This window comes from Ochotona curzoniae, unplaced genomic scaffold, assembly GCF_017591425.1.
Source record: "Ochotona curzoniae isolate NIBS_2020 unplaced genomic scaffold, NIBS_Ocur_1.0 contig_66, whole genome shotgun sequence".
NCBI lineage: Eukaryota > Metazoa > Chordata > Mammalia > Lagomorpha > Ochotonidae > Ochotona > Ochotona curzoniae.
Genome location: NW_024466512.1, coordinates 27,365,101 through 27,383,069, shown reverse-complemented (window position 1 = coordinate 27,383,069; position 17,969 = coordinate 27,365,101). Strand labels below are relative to the sequence as shown.

The following is a 17,969-nucleotide window of genomic DNA, read 5'->3' as shown; positions in this document are numbered from 1 at the left end:
TGGTGTAGGGATGTAGAAAACTCATCATTTCCCAAGCCTATCAAAGCACTAACTACAGATAACTTGTGAACGATTCTGCTCAGATGAGATTTAAAGGTTATTTCATTTGCATTAAATGAATGGAGATTGCAATACCAGACTGCTTCATTTCGGTAGCTTCTAGAAGATAACTATATAGTAATAGGGAAATACCAAGCTTCCTTCTGGCATACACATTACCCATGTAGAGCATATTGTTTCTGTGCTGAATTGTTGTTTCACTAAATGTAGAGATCTGGCCAAGATCAGTGAGCCCTGGGCTCATGGGGAAGATGATGATGGAGGAGGAAGATTTGACTAAGTGGAGAAAAAAATAGATGATTGAGGCCAACAGGGAGCGAGTCCAATACCTTCTGCTCACTCTCTAAGCTGTCACTTCCAAAAGCCTCCTTCACTGTTACAGTCCCATCTTTGCCCTCAAATATGTCACCAGACTACCTCTGCTGCATATATGACCTTAGGGGTGGGCACACCTCACATATCAGAATGCCTGGACTCAGGTTCGGGCTCGGCTTCTGACCTCAGCTTCTTGCTAATGCGTACCCGGAGGAGCAGCAGAGCATGGCTCATGTGCTTCGCTTCCTGCCTGGATTAAATTTCTGACTCCTGGCTTTGACATAGACTAGCCCCAGCTGTTAGGGACATCCGGGGGAGTAAAGTAGCAGAGCGTGTGTGTGTGTCTGTCTGTCTCACTTGCTTGGCTCTTTGCCTTTCATATAAAGTGGGAAAAAAAATTTTAATTAACGTGTGCCCTTGATTATTGATTTCTGCTCATAACATCAACTGGAAAACTAGTTGGTCTAGAACTTCATGAGATAACACAAGGGCTAAATCTCAACATGCAACTGAAATGACAAATTTGCAACCTATAGCTGAGAAGCCATGGCAATGTGAATATCCTTATATTGACTTCTCCTTCCTGTGGATCTACTGTAGTGGGGGCAGTGTCCCAGAGAATAAAGTAATGCAGATACGAAATGAAAGCCACACGTAAAGATTTCTAAGGTTCTTGTGTTTCGCAGTCCCTCTGAGAAACTCGGATGATCACCTCCAGCAGAAGTAAAGGTGCTCTGAAAAGCCTGCATACAAGGGCAGGAGTTCCCCAAGTCTCCTGGGGCCCTGGCAGGCATGCCAGGTTTAGGTCTCGCTAAATTCAGGTGCCGAGTTTTCAGGAGGGAATGAACATCCTTGCTGCTTTTCGCTGTCAATCAACAAACAAATCCGTGATGCTGAGCCACAGAATGTATCCCCAAAAAAGTCTAAGGAGGTTGCAAAGGAAGTCATGTATTTTAGGAATTGTGGGCCTGCTTTTGGGTAATAAATTCTTAATGAGTACTTCTTTGTCTGAATTTAATGCTAGCAATGATGTCTTTTATTGCTAGTGATTGTACCCCCTTAATAGTCAAAAAATATTAGATCTCTGAAATATTTCTTCTTTACCTTGTAATCAAGCTATCATTATTTGTGATGCTTTGATACATATCTTTTAATTTATTTGGGGGTTTGGGGTCTTGATTTTGCTTTTTATTTCGTTGAATTTAATGAAAATCAGTAAATGCTTTTCTCCAGCATTTACCTTGACTAGTTTTGAATATTTACTGCAGCACAAATCGGAGCTTGGACCTCAGTGTGGGCATATTCTTCGGCAGTGACTGCACATTGCTAACCGACTAATCGATCTCTGTCCATTTGAAGTAACTGAATGACATGAGCGTCGCAGCCATTGGAGTGGTTAATGTTAACAATAATATCTTCTGTTTCTAATGACTGCATCTCTTAACCCTCGGCACATGGCCCTGTGCAGTGTCTCCCGTTTCATTTATCTTGTGTTCTGAGCTCTTGTTATTGACGCTTGGCTTCATCTCTTCGCTTACCCGGTCTGCCTGTTTGTCTGGCTTCTCCTCACCTTTTCCCCCTTTCCGATTCTGTTTTTCTGTAGCAGATGTCCCTCCCGCCCCCTGCTCGTAACCACCAGGAAGGTAAACGCCGCCCACCTGGCCATTGCAACTGCACGGAGGGCAGCATTTCACTTCCCGTGTCTCGGGCCTGATTAGCATGAAATTATGACACCTCTGTGAATGCAAATGTAGTCAACTGGTTTATCTCATCTACTTCCTGCTTCCCAGCGGCCTGCATGGCCGTGATCTGGAATGAGGCCACTCTGGTGTAAGCATTTGTGATCTGGTAGAATGATAAGCCTTGAAGGGAAAATTCACGTTCTGCTGTATCCCTTTTCAGAGAGTGTGACCACAATACATCTCCTACATTTTTAGAATCATTCTGAATAGAATTGCTGGGGGAAATAATTAAAATATAACAGTATCTGTCACACTTAGATATATGCATTTTATCACTTAATGAATAACAATCATGAAAATCTTCTTTAAAAAGATTTATTTATTTTTATTGCAAAGTCAGATATACAGAGAGGAGAAGAGATAGAGAAGAAGATCTTCCATCCGATGATTCACTCCCCAAGTGATGACAACGGCCAGTGCTGTGCCGATCTGAAACTAGGAGCCAGGAGCTCTTCCGGGTCTCCACACGTATGCAGGATCCCAAAGCTTTGGGCCGTCCACTGCTCTCCCAGGCCACAGGCAGGGAGCTGGATGGGAAGTGGAGCTGCCGGGATTAGAACCGGCACCCATATGGGATCCCGGCATGTTCAAGGCAAGGACTTTAGCCGCTAGACCACCACACTGAGCCCACAATCGTGAAAATCTTACCTTCCAATTAATTATAATTGTAAATTTTTTATTGTATATAATAATGTTTTCCCCTCTGGTTTGGCTTTTCTCCAGGAAAAAGAAGTGAATAGGTTCACTTTAAAGAGTGGTTAAACCTGGAAGTGCTTCATCCACCAAATCCTTCCCATAGTTCTGTGCTGGCAGCTTCTCAGTACAGGATCTCTCCCGTAATGACTGCCCAGTTCTCACCATCTGTACGAAAACGAGCAGCCCCATTTACATCTTAACTTTATGGTGCCAAAGCTATTGGCAAACGAGTCAAGCTAAAAACAAACACCTGTCCCCGAGTTTTAAAATGCGCTTCAAGCCGCCGTTTAGTGTGCGCAGCCAGAGCGCCCATCTCATCATGAGTATGAGCAGTGAGTGGCTGTCCTCACAGTGAGGAACACGAAGCCGTGGGGTAAATGATTCCGTTCCTTTTCACTGAAGCCTGCTAACTGATTTCCAGACAACATTCTGGAAGACAGACCTGAAAACAAGTCCTGCAATGACAAGCTTCAGTTTGAGTACAGTGAGGAGACCCCAAGAAGAATAAAGAAAACCGATAACTCTGCTTGCAACAAAGGAAAGGTAAGTGCATCTTCTCTGCTCAGCGACACTTGGCGGTGATGCACCTGTCAGTTTCAGGTGGGGTTCAACATCCACCCAGTCTCTTCCTCTCCCCTCACGTTGCCTCTGGAAGGTGGAAGTGTGGGAGACAGCCAGGTGGCACAAGCCATGGTTAGTGAAAGAGACAGACCTGTCACCAGTGCTTATGTGCTCTGGGTCATCCAAGAGTCAGGGACGGGCTCGTGGGGAAGGAAGATCTGACCAAGTGGAGAAAAACGGAGCATTCAGGCCAACGGGACAAAGTGGTACATGTAAGGAACTGCAAGAAGCTTAAAGGAACGTTCAAAAAGATGGGTGGGGACTGGTTGGGATGTGTAACAGCGATGGCACTGATGACATGTGGAGAGGAAGATCCTGTGGCAGCCAGACTCTTGTTGGGAGTGGCTCCCAGCACACAGACTGTGGTAGCATCTCGGACAGGTGCAGTGACCCAGCTGCAAGAGAATGAAGCACAAAGACCTCACAACCTTTCACCCCTGAGGCTAGTCAGTCCTCCACTGACTGCACCAAGAAGACCATGGAGTAAGCCGTGGATCATGCCCAAGGGAGGAGGAACCAGGCTCACGCCTTGCCCTCAGAAAACTGCCACTCCAGGGAAGGTGTTAGGGACGGGGGCAAATGTATGAAGAGCAGAGAGCGGGTCGGGGCGGGGAGGTGTGTGACACTGCTAACACCAGAGAAGGGCAGGTAAAGAACTTTGGGAATTCAGGGGATTGGGAATTCAGACCTTCCATGTAAAATAGCGTCATTTCCCCTTGACAGGTTTATGACATGGAGCTGGGAGAGGAGTTCTATCTTCCTCAGAACAAAAAGGAAAGCAGACAGATTGCACCTGAGCTCTCTGACCTCGTCATCTATTGCCAAGCCGTGAAATTTCCAGGTAAGAGTCCTGGCTGCCGTTCGCTGTAGGGCTCATGAGGAAACACAGCACAAGCTGTTCTCTTTCCAGATTGACCAGGACTTTCCCTTAATAACTAATGATAATACAAACAACAAAGTCTGATAATTGAAATTTATGAACTACTGAAGTATCAAGAGTTGTGCTACATCTTCTATTATTATTATTGATTCATACTTAACATTTATTCATTTTTATTGGAAAAGCAGATTTATCGAGAGGAGAGACAGAGAGATCTTCTGTCTGCTGCTTCACTCCCCAGTTGCCCTCAATGACCAGAGTTGAGCCAATCTGAAGCCAGGAGCCAGGAGCTTCTTCCAGGTCTCCCACATGGAGGCAGAGGCCCAAGGACTTGAACCATCCTCCACTGCTTTCCCAAGTACATTAGCAGAGCTGGATTGGAAGTAGAGCGGCCAGGATTTGAACCAGCGCCAATTAGGGAATACCAGCACTGCATGCAAAAGCTTAATCAATAGCACCAGGCTCCATCCCGGAATGTATCTTAAATACCAGTTCTCTCTTTGTGCCTGGAAAATGGGTCAGAAATCTTAGCCTAGTAAGCAAACAAACGAAGGAAATGAGGTAGAACCAGCACAGTGACTCAACAGACTAACCCTCAGTCTGCAGTGCCGGCATCCAATATGGGCATGGGTGTGAGTTCTGGCTGTTCCACTTCCTATCCAGCTCCCTGTTAATGGACTGGGAAAGCAGCAGAGATGGCTGAAGTCCTTGGGTCCCTGGATCTACATGGGATACTTCACTGAAAGAAACTCCTGGCTCCTGGGTTTGGATTGCTGAGCTCTGGCCATTGTGGCCATTTGGGGAGTGACCCAACAGATGGAAGATGTGTCCATCTCCCTCTCTCTGTAAATCTGCCTTTTAAATAAAAATCTTTAACTTAAAGTTGAGGTAACAGTGGCCTTTTCATACACCAGAGGGGAGACAATAAATAGAGCTTTCTTAAGTTTTCTCTTGTAAACTACCTTTAAATTTTTGGCAGAAGCTGTTTTACGTCTGTCAGCAAATCTTATCCGGGAAGATATGAGTGGATATCTAGCAAGTAGAAATACAAAGAAATGCAAGGACCTAGCCTTGTCAGATTAGTTTCCAAGGTCATGGCTTCATATCACACAAGTGCATTTGGTCATATTTGCAAATAGAGAAAGTGTTTTGATGATGGAAGAAAGTCCCTCACTTGCCGAAGAGCACTGTGGCTGGCCCAGCATGGCAGTGGGTTCAAGGGTGGAGGGTGTGCTGTTCCAGGGTCCCCACTCCTGCAGCTCTGATTCCTTAGAAAAGCAGCAACCCCCCAACTGCAACTTTGTTGCAGATTCTTAAGCACAGAGTAAATGAGGAGCAAGGATTCCCAAAGGTACTTGAGATCCACGTGAAAGATAGAGATTGTCAACAGATGGAGGATCATGGGAAGGTCAAGAGGTCTCTTGCTGTGCCTTTGGACTTGAGGCATAGGCTAAGCACGTGGTGTTTTGACTAAAACACTTTCTTCTCATAAGCATCTCTGTGCTCTGCAACCAATCAGGTGTCGTATGAAGGGTTTTGAGGTTATGAGCACGTAGTTTTGGCCACAGAGATGAACACTTGGCTGCAGTTGCCCTCAGGGCTGTTGTTAATGATGCCGAAAATGCTGGTGGATTTTCTGTGCTGGGTTCTAAGGGGGGTAGTAGAATTTCAGAATAGACATGAACAGGGATGGAAAATGTTGAGTTCCCTTGCCTGGCGTTTTTGGCTTATTTATTTTCATTTTATGGGAACAGGCCTGTCAACTCTAAATGCATCTGGCTCTAGCAGAGGAAAAGAAAGGAAAAGCAGGAAGTCCATCTTTGGCAACAATCCGGGGAGAATGAGCCCAGGGGAGACAGCACCGTTCAACAAAACATCTGGAAAAAGTAAAGTCGCCTTCTTACAGTAACGTTGCCTGATTCTGCATACACCAGGGCTCAGATATTTCACTGCCGAAGCACTCCCTTGAATGCTTTAATTTTTCTTTTTTTTTTTTTTTTTACTTTCATAAGTGTTTTCATTAACCAAGTGTGCTATAAAGGTTTTTAAATCTGCTAATTTACACTTTGAACTTACTAAAAACAACATTTCCTTGGACATGTTCTACTGCTGTTTGCCTCAAAACTAAAAGCTAAAGGCGCCTTGGAACATCCTAGTGGTTTCTGGAACTGTTCTCTTAGCCGTCGTAACTCCAGAAGATATATCCATTTTATTTCTAATCACTTTTTTGTTGTGAAAGTAATAAATTCTCATGGCTAAAAGCTCAAACAATACAAACTATTATTAAAATTCCTTCCCTCCCTCAGTGTCCTGGTGCTGTGCCTCAGAGGTAAGCACTGTGAAGTTTATTGTATTTTGTTCAAGAAAATGAAAAGGCTTTTTAAGTGGATCCAAATGGAACATGACTGAACATACTTGCGCAACGTTTACGCTTGCTGTAACTTTTCACTTTCTATACATGTGTCTGCCTCACTCTGTTTAACACCTGTGTGGTATCCCATTGGCTATGTAGTTATTTAACTGTTTCATGGATTTAATGGCTTCCTTACTGGTCAGATGCTTGGGTTGCTTCCTGTTTTATATTTTTTCATTTTGCTGTGTATTTGTAGGTATATACCTATGGCACAAGTCAAAGTCCAAAATCAAGGGACATCAGGCTTTCATTCATATCAGAATTGCTATTCTCATTTTATTTTAAAAGATTTGTTTATAGTTAGAGACAAAGACCTCCCATCCACAGGTTCACTCTCCATTTGGCCACAATAGCTGGAGCTGGGCTAAAGCCAGGAGCCGGGAACTCCATCCAGGTCTCCCGTATGAGGATCCCAGGCACGTGGGCCTTCTTCCACTGCTTTCCCAGGTGCATTTGCCGGGAGGTGGATCAGAAGTGGAACAGCAGGTCCTCCAGCCTGCACTCCTGTGGCATATGATGTCACAAGTGGTGGCTTAACGTGCTGTACAATACTTGTCCCTAGCTGTACTCCCAATTCAGTAGCCAGGTGTTGCTTCAAGCTGACAAATGACCTCACAGGTTATATCAGGGTGTCTTCTGTCTTCCTGTGTCACACCTGTTCGCCAGGATGTTTCTGGGTTCTAAGTGGGAAAGAAGGTGGAAGTTTTCACCACTAATCAGAGGCTTATCTTTTTGGGGGGGTGGGGTTAGGTTTCTCGGAAGGAATTCGACAGACCTCGGAGGAGACTTGCTCCTCTGTGAACCCAGCCACCTCCCTCAGTGCTCTCATCAGAACTCCCAGATGCTACCATATCTCGTCGCTGAATGAGAATGCCGCCAAACGGCTGTGCCGCAGGTATTCCCAGAAACTGATCCAGCACACCGCCTGCCAGCTGCTCAGGACCTACCCGGCCGCCACCCGCATCGACTCCTCCAACCCCAACCCCCTCATGTTCTGGCTCCATGGCATACAGCTCGTGGCCCTCAACTACCAGACGGACGGTAATGGACCGCAGCCTGCCCTCTCTCCCTCGTGCCTGATCTTTCTTCAGTCAGTGTGGCAAACACTCACCACTGTGTGAACAGGGCAAGGTTCTAGATGGGGCACATAGTAAAGAGAGCAGAGAGGATGAGAAATAAGTACATTTGATGTCGAACCATGACTCTGGCACTTCATAGTTCAGGGGATTGAAAAGAACCTTGGAGGAGCTGCCAAGGTCTCCTGGTTCTGTCTCCTCTCTTTTCCTACTGATTTGTTTGAGGCAGAGGAAGAAGAGGCTGGGAAACAGAGGCCCTATCTATGGGCTCATCCCCAGCTGCTAAGATGGCTGGGGTGGGAGCCAAGCATTCAATCCAGGTCTCCCAAATGGGTGCCATCAGCGCTGACTGTCAACATGAGCCTTGGCAAGCTGAGAGCAGAAGCCGAAGCCTGGAGCCAACCTTAGGTATGATGGTGGAGCAAGTGGGCATCATCAGTGCTTTTTTAAAGGTTTAAATTGCTCTAATTTGAAAGGCAGATTTATAAAACGGAGAAACAAAAAGAGGAAGATCTTTCATCTGCTGGTTCACTCACCAAACAGCTAAAATGGCCGTAACTGAGCTGATCCAATGCTGAGAGCCTGGAGCTTCTTTCTGGATCAAAAGATTAGCCTCTCACACCAGCATGCCAGCCCCAGAAGTGAGCACCGTAACCACTAGATTAGACAACACCCTGGTGTCTAATCCTTTGGCCTGATAACATGGCTCAAATGGCTAACCCTCCCTCTTCAAGCACCAGGATCCCATATGGATGCTGGTTTGCATCCCGGCTGCTCCACTTCCCATCTAACTCCCTGCTTGTGGGCTGGAAAAGCAATGAAGGATGGCCCAAAGTCTTGGGACCCTGCACTCAAGTGAGAGAGAAGTTCCTGGCTGCTGGCTTAGGATTGGCTCAGCTCCAGTCATTGCAGCCACTTGGGGCATGAACCAACTGATGGGAGATTTTTCTCTCCATCTCTCTGTAAATCTGCCTTTCCATTAAAAATAATTAATTGCTTAAAAAAAAAAATAAACACCATCCTGTATCTTGCAGTTTGCCCTCCCCTTTAAACACACTCTGGAGCCATACCCACTTGCTTGGGGAAGTGTTCCTGGGCAGGGCTTTCCTTAGGCCGCTTAGAACCAACCTCACTATACAATTACTCTTGCAGCACTCCAGAGCATCACTACAACACTGTGTGTGTGCGTGTGTGTGTGTGACTTAGCACCACTCTGCCTTCTCATCACCCCTTTTCACACATGAGGCAGAGAATAATGGGTAGTTTCCTACAAGTACCCACCCAAGGAAGAAAACGAATAGTGTTCATGACTCCATCGTCCATGGCCTCTCACTTCAGGCCTGATGCGCCAGAGCAGGAACTACCACTTACCACACACAACCTGGGCACCTGGCACAGGACTGCATACCTGACCCTGCTGTCTCGTTTGGTTTTCATAATAACCCCAAGAGTGGGTATCTATGATCCCCATTTCTCAGATGAGCAAACTGAGGCACAAAGCAGTGAATTAGCCCAAGGATGCAGGATAATTTACACTGCAAGTTCCAGGGCTCTGGAAGCTTGAAGGGTAGAGCATGGTATCTTTGTTTGGCTCTTGGGAGGGAGCAGGGAAGCTCTAGGAAGTAAGGACTCTATAAAGAACGTTTTCTAGAATCACATTCAAAACCACACTGTTTCCTTTAAGCAGTCAAGCAGGGAGCAGCCCTTATCATTCATCTCACGTGAACTGAATCAGACACTGACTGACTGTGCCGGACCAGAAACCACAGCACAACCCTGGCGCCTGCTGAGGTCAAACCACAGCTTTAGCCCAGGGACCAGCCAGCCCCACAGCGCTGATGCCAGTAGTACCCAGCTGTGGCTGACCTCAAAGGCACATGATTAGAGATAACGGTCTTGTGTTTTTCTTGCCTTTGCTATGTTTGCACCTTTATAATTGAAACGAAATGAGATGATCCAAGTGAAGAACCATACGTGCTTAGCATGGCTCTTGGCATACTGAGTGCATTCCACAAACGCCAACCATCATTAAGTGTGCTTGATAAATTATAAAAACAGCTTGATTTGGACTCACAGATGGAAATAATAGTGAAATACTTTCAAAGTTATGAAAATTGTATTTCCATTTCTTTTCAATATTCTCCCAAGTGGCTTGTAGGATCACATCTCTGGCTCTGTCTGTGGTTTTGCGTTCGCTGGCACTCTTGATAATGAAATATTTTCAGTAATTTGAAGTCATTAGCCAAATGGTTTTATCAAGCAAACAGGGATGCGTTTGGTTTGGGATATGCCCAGGCAACTGAAGTGCCAGGGACAGTGCAGACACACAGGCCCCACTGATGGCATGGGGTCCTCGGCCAGATGGAACGTGGGGACGTGCCATTCCTTGAGCCATTCTGAAATCCAGCTCTGAACCATGTCCACTTAAAACAAGATTCAAGGAACAGAAGGTGGCATGCTTCGGCACCGTCAGCATGCCTTGGAGTTAGAGCATAGGGTGACACTGGTTCATGCATGCTCTCTCCCTCGGTTAGAAGAGGGCTTTTCAAATTGTAACCTCCACGAATTTCTGGAGCCACTCCCAGGGGACAGGAGGAAGGCTTAATGTGAGGCTTCACCTTCATTTCAAACCACATGACTCAACATGGGTCAGAGTTGCCTATTGGGTCACTAAATGAGATCTCAGTCAAGAAAGCATGCTTTAAAATTTTGGAAAGCTATTAGGACAAACATGGAACTAATGAAATTAGACTTCACACTAAGCACCATGATCATAACAAAGTAATTATCATCCATTGGGCACCAAGTGCTAGAGTGGACATTTTTATTATGTTCTCATTTTGTAGCCCATGTCAGGGCGAGCAGTGTTGATTCAAGCCTTCTGGGTTGGAATCCTTGCTCCCAGTATTTATTAGCTGTGTGCCTTGGGCGTTTCTATTTTCTTGTACCTCAGTGTTTGCTTCTGAAAAAATGGGAGTATTAGAAGAATCTACTCATGGGAAGCACTTGATGCATATGAAGGACAGGATATTGCCTAGTCCTTAGTATTCCCCTTAATTTAATATACAAAGGTTCTTTTAAAAGTTTGTGAAAACAAATATTATGAAAAAAAAAAAGCCTGGATTTCAAAAGTTTTGATATCAAAATATATGTTTGAATTCCTTTGAATTCCATATTCCACGAGCTTTGGAAGTATTCTTGCATGTCCATTTCATAGTTGTTCCCTTCTCCTGAGCAAGTCGGCCTCATCCTGTCATTCTAGTCACTTCCACGTACCTGTCCCAGAGTGGCCGGAGAGGAGCATTTCCTCCCATTGCAGGGGAGACTGAGGGCAGCCAAGAGTCAGTCCCATCAGACCTTAGAGAAAGATGGGGTACAGCGCACTTATTTGACACCAGAGACCAAGGAGCTTTCGAATGCCTGACATCTTAACCCAGGAATCCCTGCATAAGAGCCAGGCCAATCTCCCCACACACGGAAACATTTCATGCAGAGGACACAAAAGTGGGGGCCAACTTCTCGTTGCTCCAAGGCACTTACTACACTTTTCCTTGATGTCGGTCCATGGAACAAAGTTCAGGCCATCCGTGGAAGGAATATATCAGAGGGAACAGCCAGCAGGTGTGTCTCATAAACCTCCTTGCTCATTTGGGAAGCTTTTGTACAGACTTGAGCCATCAGATGAGCATGTGAGTGTGCAAGAGTCCAGAAACAGCGCAGGCATCAGATCATTCATCAAAGAACTCTCTGCCAAGTAAAATTTGGCCACAAAAGACTCAAAGCCTTTGTGAAAGCTTCTGAAGTTTATGGTTGAGAGAACTGTGGACATGATATAAATCATATGTGATGATTTTTTTTCATATTTAACTGCAACTAAAAAAGCATTGTGGGTAAAGGATTGAAATTGATATTTCAAGGAGAAATTGCTATTTTCTTTGCTTTGTGTATAATTAAAACTTCTTTACATTTGATCTTTTAAATATTGTTAGGAATTCATTTTAAAATGCACTAATACAGAGGGAGACCTTCCACCTACTGGGTTGCTTCCCAAAATGCCTACAAAAAGCCAAGGCTGGACCAGGCTAAAACCAGGAGCCTGGAAATCTATCCAGGGCTCCCACGTAGCCTCCCAGGATACAATGGCAGGAGGCTGGAGCCAAAATGGAATAGCTGGGACTTGAACCATTGCTCTAAAAGGAGATTTAGATGTCCTAACCCACTTCACCACAATGTGGTTGCCTGACCATTTAGCGTTCAGTATGTATTGTGCTGAAGCAAGCACAGGTCATTCAGCTTTGAGATAACAAGAGCCAGCCATACAGTTGTCCAAATGGTTTGGTGTTTGGTGATAAGGAAATACCATTATTCCTTTCCAAAATTCAGTTTGAGATGAGGTGATGCACAAGGCTTTCCAAATGAATGGGTAAACTGTATTTGCAGGAGATTTTGGTGGCAAACATGGTTGTGATTAGGGGCAATGGATTCCTGCCCAGTCTGTCAGCTGTACCTGCACGGGGATTTGTCTGTCTTGTTCCCGGCTGACCTCCAGTGCCAAAAGCACACAGAATGGGCAGAGAGGGCACTCCTCGGTCTATGAGATGAGTGGATGAAGATGACTTCTTTGGGCTCAAGCTCAGGGAAACTCGATACAAGGTTCTCTTGAAAGTTAACTCTCAAGTGACAGACTAACAAGAAATCCTGGCTAACTTTGTTTTGCAGATCTCCCTCTGCATTTAAATGCTGCAATGTTTGAGGCGAATGGTGGCTGCGGTTATGTTTTGAAACCCCCAGTTCTGTGGGACAAGAGCTGTCCCATGTATCAGAAGTTTTCTCCACTGGAAAGAGATCTGGACAACATGGAGCCTGCTATCTATTCTTTAACTGTGAGTAGGGTCCCTGTTGTCACCCCAGAGTGAGGCGGATAAGGCTCCCTGAATTATATTAAAGGCGCTGTGTCACCAGGCATGCAGATTTAGTTGCCCTGACGATTTCTGGCTAGGCTTGTTGTCATCGGGCACTGGATTTGCCAGGGTCAGATAGATGGGGCTGTGAGTTTCCTGCTTCACCTGAGGGACTGATGCTGCTGATTCTCTTGCGGGGTTCACAGCTCCGAGTAGAAGGCCATTAAAGCTGAGCTCCTTGTTAGGTCAGTTCCTCATAAGCCCCAACAAGCTCCAGCATCAGACGTACTGGATCCATAGACAAAAACAATGCAGTATCTTTCCTCCTTTGGCTAATCTTTGTCATTCCTGAGTCTGTCTGTATTGCTTTTGTCACTTCACTAACTTATTAAACTCTGCTGATCGTATCTAAGGACACAGGAATGGAACTCTTCATTCAGTTTGCTTTCTCCTAGCAGAGGGGGAAAAAAAAAAAAGCAATATGGGAATTGCAAAAAAGAGGGAGGGTGGTCAAGGTCAATTCTTCCCTCCTTCATTGGAGCTTATCTGTACTTTCCAAGGGACAGATGCCAAGCAGCCCTCTCTCTACTCGTGACACCCCAGGCATTGGGGCACCCCATTTTCAGGTATTCCTGCCACCAAGCTGTTTTTTCTCTCCCTAAGACCACAGGGCAGTAGCCCCTTTTCTCTTGGACCAGCTGAAGTAGAGCGGAGTGACATCTGTTCACAGAACGCTCCAAAATCATTTTAAACAACATACCCAGTGACTTGTTTCAAAACTAAACTATGCAGGAAAAAGATATTCCATTGTGCACTATCCTCCTGCCACACTGAACCATAGTCTCAGTAACCCAGGTATCCTGTTCCTGCACCTCTGTCAGAAACCTCACTTGGAAGATAGTGGAATCTTGGCAATGCCAAGGTCATAGTTGAGCGAATGCTGTTGACGCGTGATTTCAGCCATGTGATGACCTGATTACAATCAGAAGGTTTTCTTTACTCGGCAGTCTTATTCATGGTTGACCTTGTCCCATCTGGTTTTCCTCATGGAGGGAAGTAGTGAGGTGCAGAGGCTGTCTTTGCTTTTCTTCCATCAAGAGACTTTGACTCTACTTTTCCCTTCTTCAGGTTGTTTCTGGACAAAACGTGTGCCCCAGTAACAGCACAGGAAGCCCGTGCATTGAAGTGGACGTCCTGGGCATGCCACTGGACAGCTGCCATTTCCGCACCAAGCCCATCCACCGGAACACCCTGAACCCCATGTGGAATGAACAGTTTCTCTTCCGGGTTCACTTTGAAGATCTTGTGTTTCTTCGTTTTGCAGTCGTGGAAAACAACAGTTCAGCAGTGACAGCCCAGAGAATCCTACCACTCAAGGCTTTGAAAAGAGGTAGAATAAAATTCCCCCAGAGCACCCACAGTCAGCCCTGGCACCTCTAATAAAGCGAGGACTGACGTAAGGAGAGGACCCTCAAAGGAAGGTGTCTCAGAGTGTGGCTACTGGTGTGAGTGAGCCATGACTGGGTACCTGCCAGAGGTGCAGCACTGAAAGTGGGGGATGAGTGTGAGGTGCAGACTGGGGTGGGCGGGGAGGGAAGGGAGAAACCCAAGCAAAGGACTGAGCTGTTGGCTTGCGTGTTGGCTCTGTGGTGGCACTCTAAGAAATTCTGGCCTAGTGCTCCTGGCCTGTGCTTTGCTTCTCAAAATTTGATGTGTGTAAAAGTCCTGTGAGGGGTTTGATAGTATGCTGACCCTGATTCTGCAAATCTGGGGTAAGACTTGAGATTTTCCAACAAAGCTCCCAGAAACACTGCCTCTGATGATATACTCTGAGTGCCAGAGTTCTCCCACAGCCATACTGCCATCCCCCCAGGCCTCACAAACACATCACAGTTCCCTCCTTCCGATTCTTCTCCTTGTCCTCTTGTCCAGTGTGCTAGTAGCACCCACCACTGTATCTGTTTGCTGGGACCTTCCTAACAAAATGCAGTGACGTCAATGGTTTTCTCCTTGCTCTGACGGCTGGCATGGCAGGCATGGCCTCTTCAGAGGCCCTCCTCTCTTGGCATGCAGGTGGCCACCCTCTTGTCTGTCTTCTCATAGTTTTTGCTTGACCTGTGTGCACATCTGATGTCCTTAGCTGTGTCTATAAACTGGTGTCCTTCTTATAAGGACACAACTCATTTTGGATTAGGATCCACTCTAATGACCCCCATTTTAATGTAACTACTTAGGTGAGGCCCTTCTCCAAATAGTGACATTCTGAGGTCCCAGGGGTTAGGCCTTTGGCATAGGGGTGACAGAGATGGAAATGGGGGAAACACAGTTCAGCCTAATAGTTATTACAAAAATGTATAAAAATAGAGATGTAAAAACAGTTTTTAGAAAATCAATTTTTCCATCTTCTCAACATAACCCCTCCTGATCTGTACCTTTTGCGAGCTATGCCTGCCAGTAACATGGCACATGAGCACACAGGTGTGTTCGGAATAGACGTCCTGCTGCGACTTTTTGTGTTAGAAACTACATCAACATGACTGCTTTTACTGGCTGCATATTTATTATTCCTTCTTGTACAAACAGTACTCACAGTATGACTTAGTGAACAAATCCGATATTGGAACATTGTCACTCAAGCGTCTTTATGCTGGAATATTTGTGAAATAGACTCTGTAGATGCATCAGTAGGGGAAAAAAGTTTTCTTACTACCTTTGGAGTTTAAGTTAAAAACAGCAGCACCTGGACAAATTAAACATCATTGGAGAACTCAAGACCCTCCCCAGATGGCAGCACCCTCCTGCCATCTGTTGGGTGCACATTTGTCGGCATCCCCTGCCCATCCTAAGGTGCTACTTCTACCTGTCCTTTTTTTAAACCTCATCAGAGTATTGTCTGAGCAGAACTCTACAGTGTGTGTTAACCAGCTTTTCCCAATTGTGCATTATTCCAGGATATCGACATCTTCAGCTGCGAAACCTCCATAATGAAGTCTTGGAAATCTCTAGTTTATTCATAAATAGCAGAAGGATGGAAGAAAATTCCTCTGGCAGTGCCATGCCAGCCTCTTTGGTAATTAAATTCTATTTCATTCAGTATATTTATGGAGACTGCTATCCTGAGGTGGGCTTTTGTTGTTGTACAGCAATATGGCCAGTGAGTCATGAATTAGGCAGCTATAGAAATGAGAACAACAGTGGGAGTGGGCTGTTAGCCTAGGGATCAGGATAGTCAAGTGCCTGGGTTCCATTCCTGGCTCAGGTTCTACACGTCAACTTCCTGCCAGTGTGGAACCTGGAAGGCAGCAGTGATGGCTGTAGCAGTTGGGTTCCTGTCATCCACTTGGGAGAGCTTGAGTGAGTCCCCAGCTCCTGGCTTCAGCCCCTGCCCAGCCCCAGGTGTGATAGACATCTAGGGGCTAAACCAAAGGATGGGAATATATACACACTCCTTCTTAAATCTTTTTTAACTTCTAAAGCAGAGGCTAATGCTTGACTCTAGGCATTTTACATATGTGCTAACTCAGTCAATCCTCTCAGTAACTTCAGGAGGCAACGAAGTATCCTCTCCCTCTTACAGATAAGGAAGATAAGTGCTAAGCAGACTTTAGGTCACACAGCTAGCAAGCAGCAGAACAAAACACAAGACCATTAGTACCAAATCGCATGCTTTTAATGTGCCTGCTAGGGTAGCTAGCCAAAATGAATAAAGCGGGGCAAAGCTATTAACCAGATCAGTCCAAATGAATAAAATGGGAGAAAGGCTAATTGAGCAAATCCCAGTAGGATGCACCTCAGTACTTCTAGGACTTTCAGACTAAGCCAGAAAAATTACCTGCTTGCTTCAGAAGTCCAGGGGCAGAAGTTACAAGCAGCACAGGCTGGGGTGTGCAGTAGGAATTGCAAGTGATGTGCAACTGATGCCTGCAGGACAGGCATACTGTACACCCATGGGAAGGGGAGAGGGAACACGCCACCATTGCAGAATCTGAATGGTAACCAGTTCCACACAGAAGTTCTGTGCCTGCTAAAGTTTAAGTGCTCACCCCACTAGTGCAGGTGGCTTCACTTAAACTTTTGTGCATTTAATAATGTGGCCCCTATGGTGTCACTCCTGTACTTCAGCATGTCCTAAGCAGCTCTGGAAACTGCACTGACTTGGACAGCATCCACCGCCTCCTAGCAGCCAGCCCTGCTTTGTTCTCAGGCTCCTTCCTCCTTCGCTCATCTCCAAACCCCCATTCCTGCTCTCTGTCCACAACCTTGTTCCCTTGGGGTTTCCTCCTTTCTACTTCCTTGCTGTACAAAACCTTTGGCTGTACACCTGTGCCACACCCCACACTCATGAATCCACAATCTCTCGGGGTAGGAATCCATATTTTTAAAGACGGCCAAGTGATTGTGGTGGGCCAGCATGTCTGAGAGCTGCACTCTTGGCTAAGGTAGAGGACGACGGGGCTGCACGATGTGCAGAGGACTGACAAGCAGGGACTGTCCGGCTCCAAAGGGCAGGAGGCCTCATGTGCTTCATGCCATCTCTTTCTGGAGAGTCCACAGAGGCCATGAATGAGCTGGTGACTTACACCACCGCCACACCAGAAGCCTGCTGTCTTTCCCCACCATTCCTACAACTCTCAGCACAAACTGGACCCTGTCTCCTCGGAGGGAGCGCCACATCCCACACACTCAGGATCAGGCCCACTTTACATGACAGTCACAAAATCCCAGCTTATCGTTCTGACTTCTAGCTGAGCAGGCATAAACCCAGGAAGCTCCCACACTAGACTCACTGGAGAAAATACTTGGCTTCCTATTGCTGCCTTCCTGTAAGAGGTGCAACTCCAGATCAGTGTAATGGAAGGGATGCTTAGCACCGATGGACCAGACATGTAGGTCGTCCATTCCCTCGCCACACCACTCACCCAGAACCTTGGTGTGTTCACCCACCTGGAAGCTCTAAGAACTCCATCAGGATTTCGGGGGGTGGGATCCATCGTGTAGACATGACTGACCCAGTCACTGGCTGAAGCTGATCCACTCCACCTCCAACCTCTGTGCTTTCCTTGAGGTCTGACGGTAGGATTGATAGTTCTACCCTCCCATCATGCATTGGTCTTTCTCAGCCACTAGTTAGGTCTTCAGCAGCAACAACAAACCACTCTGCTCTATAGATTACAAGGCTTGGAGGAGCTATGTACTAAGAGTTAAGGATAAAGACCCAATACTTGGTTTTTATTATATCACACTGTGGCATCCTTGGGTCTCCAG

At 46.1% G+C, this 17,969-nt stretch overlaps 1 protein-coding gene across 4 annotated transcripts in view; it reads left to right on the top strand.

Moving 5' to 3' along the window:
* The window catches only part of PLCE1 (phospholipase C epsilon 1), a 239,590-nt gene that overhangs the window by 207,976 nt on the left and 13,645 nt on the right, over positions 1-17,969 (top strand). For all 4 annotated transcript variants that reach the window (XM_040992440.1, XM_040992438.1, XM_040992439.1 and 1 more), the window contains 7 exons: positions 3,235-3,356; positions 4,158-4,275; positions 6,069-6,200; positions 7,478-7,768; positions 12,523-12,686; positions 13,833-14,094; positions 15,656-15,774. In XM_040992440.1, the coding sequence (XP_040848374.1) occupies positions 3,235-3,356; positions 4,158-4,275; positions 6,069-6,200; positions 7,478-7,768; positions 12,523-12,686; positions 13,833-14,094; positions 15,656-15,774 (1,208 nt within the window). The remainder of the gene's footprint in view (positions 1-3,234; positions 3,357-4,157; positions 4,276-6,068; positions 6,201-7,477; positions 7,769-12,522; positions 12,687-13,832; positions 14,095-15,655; positions 15,775-17,969) is intronic.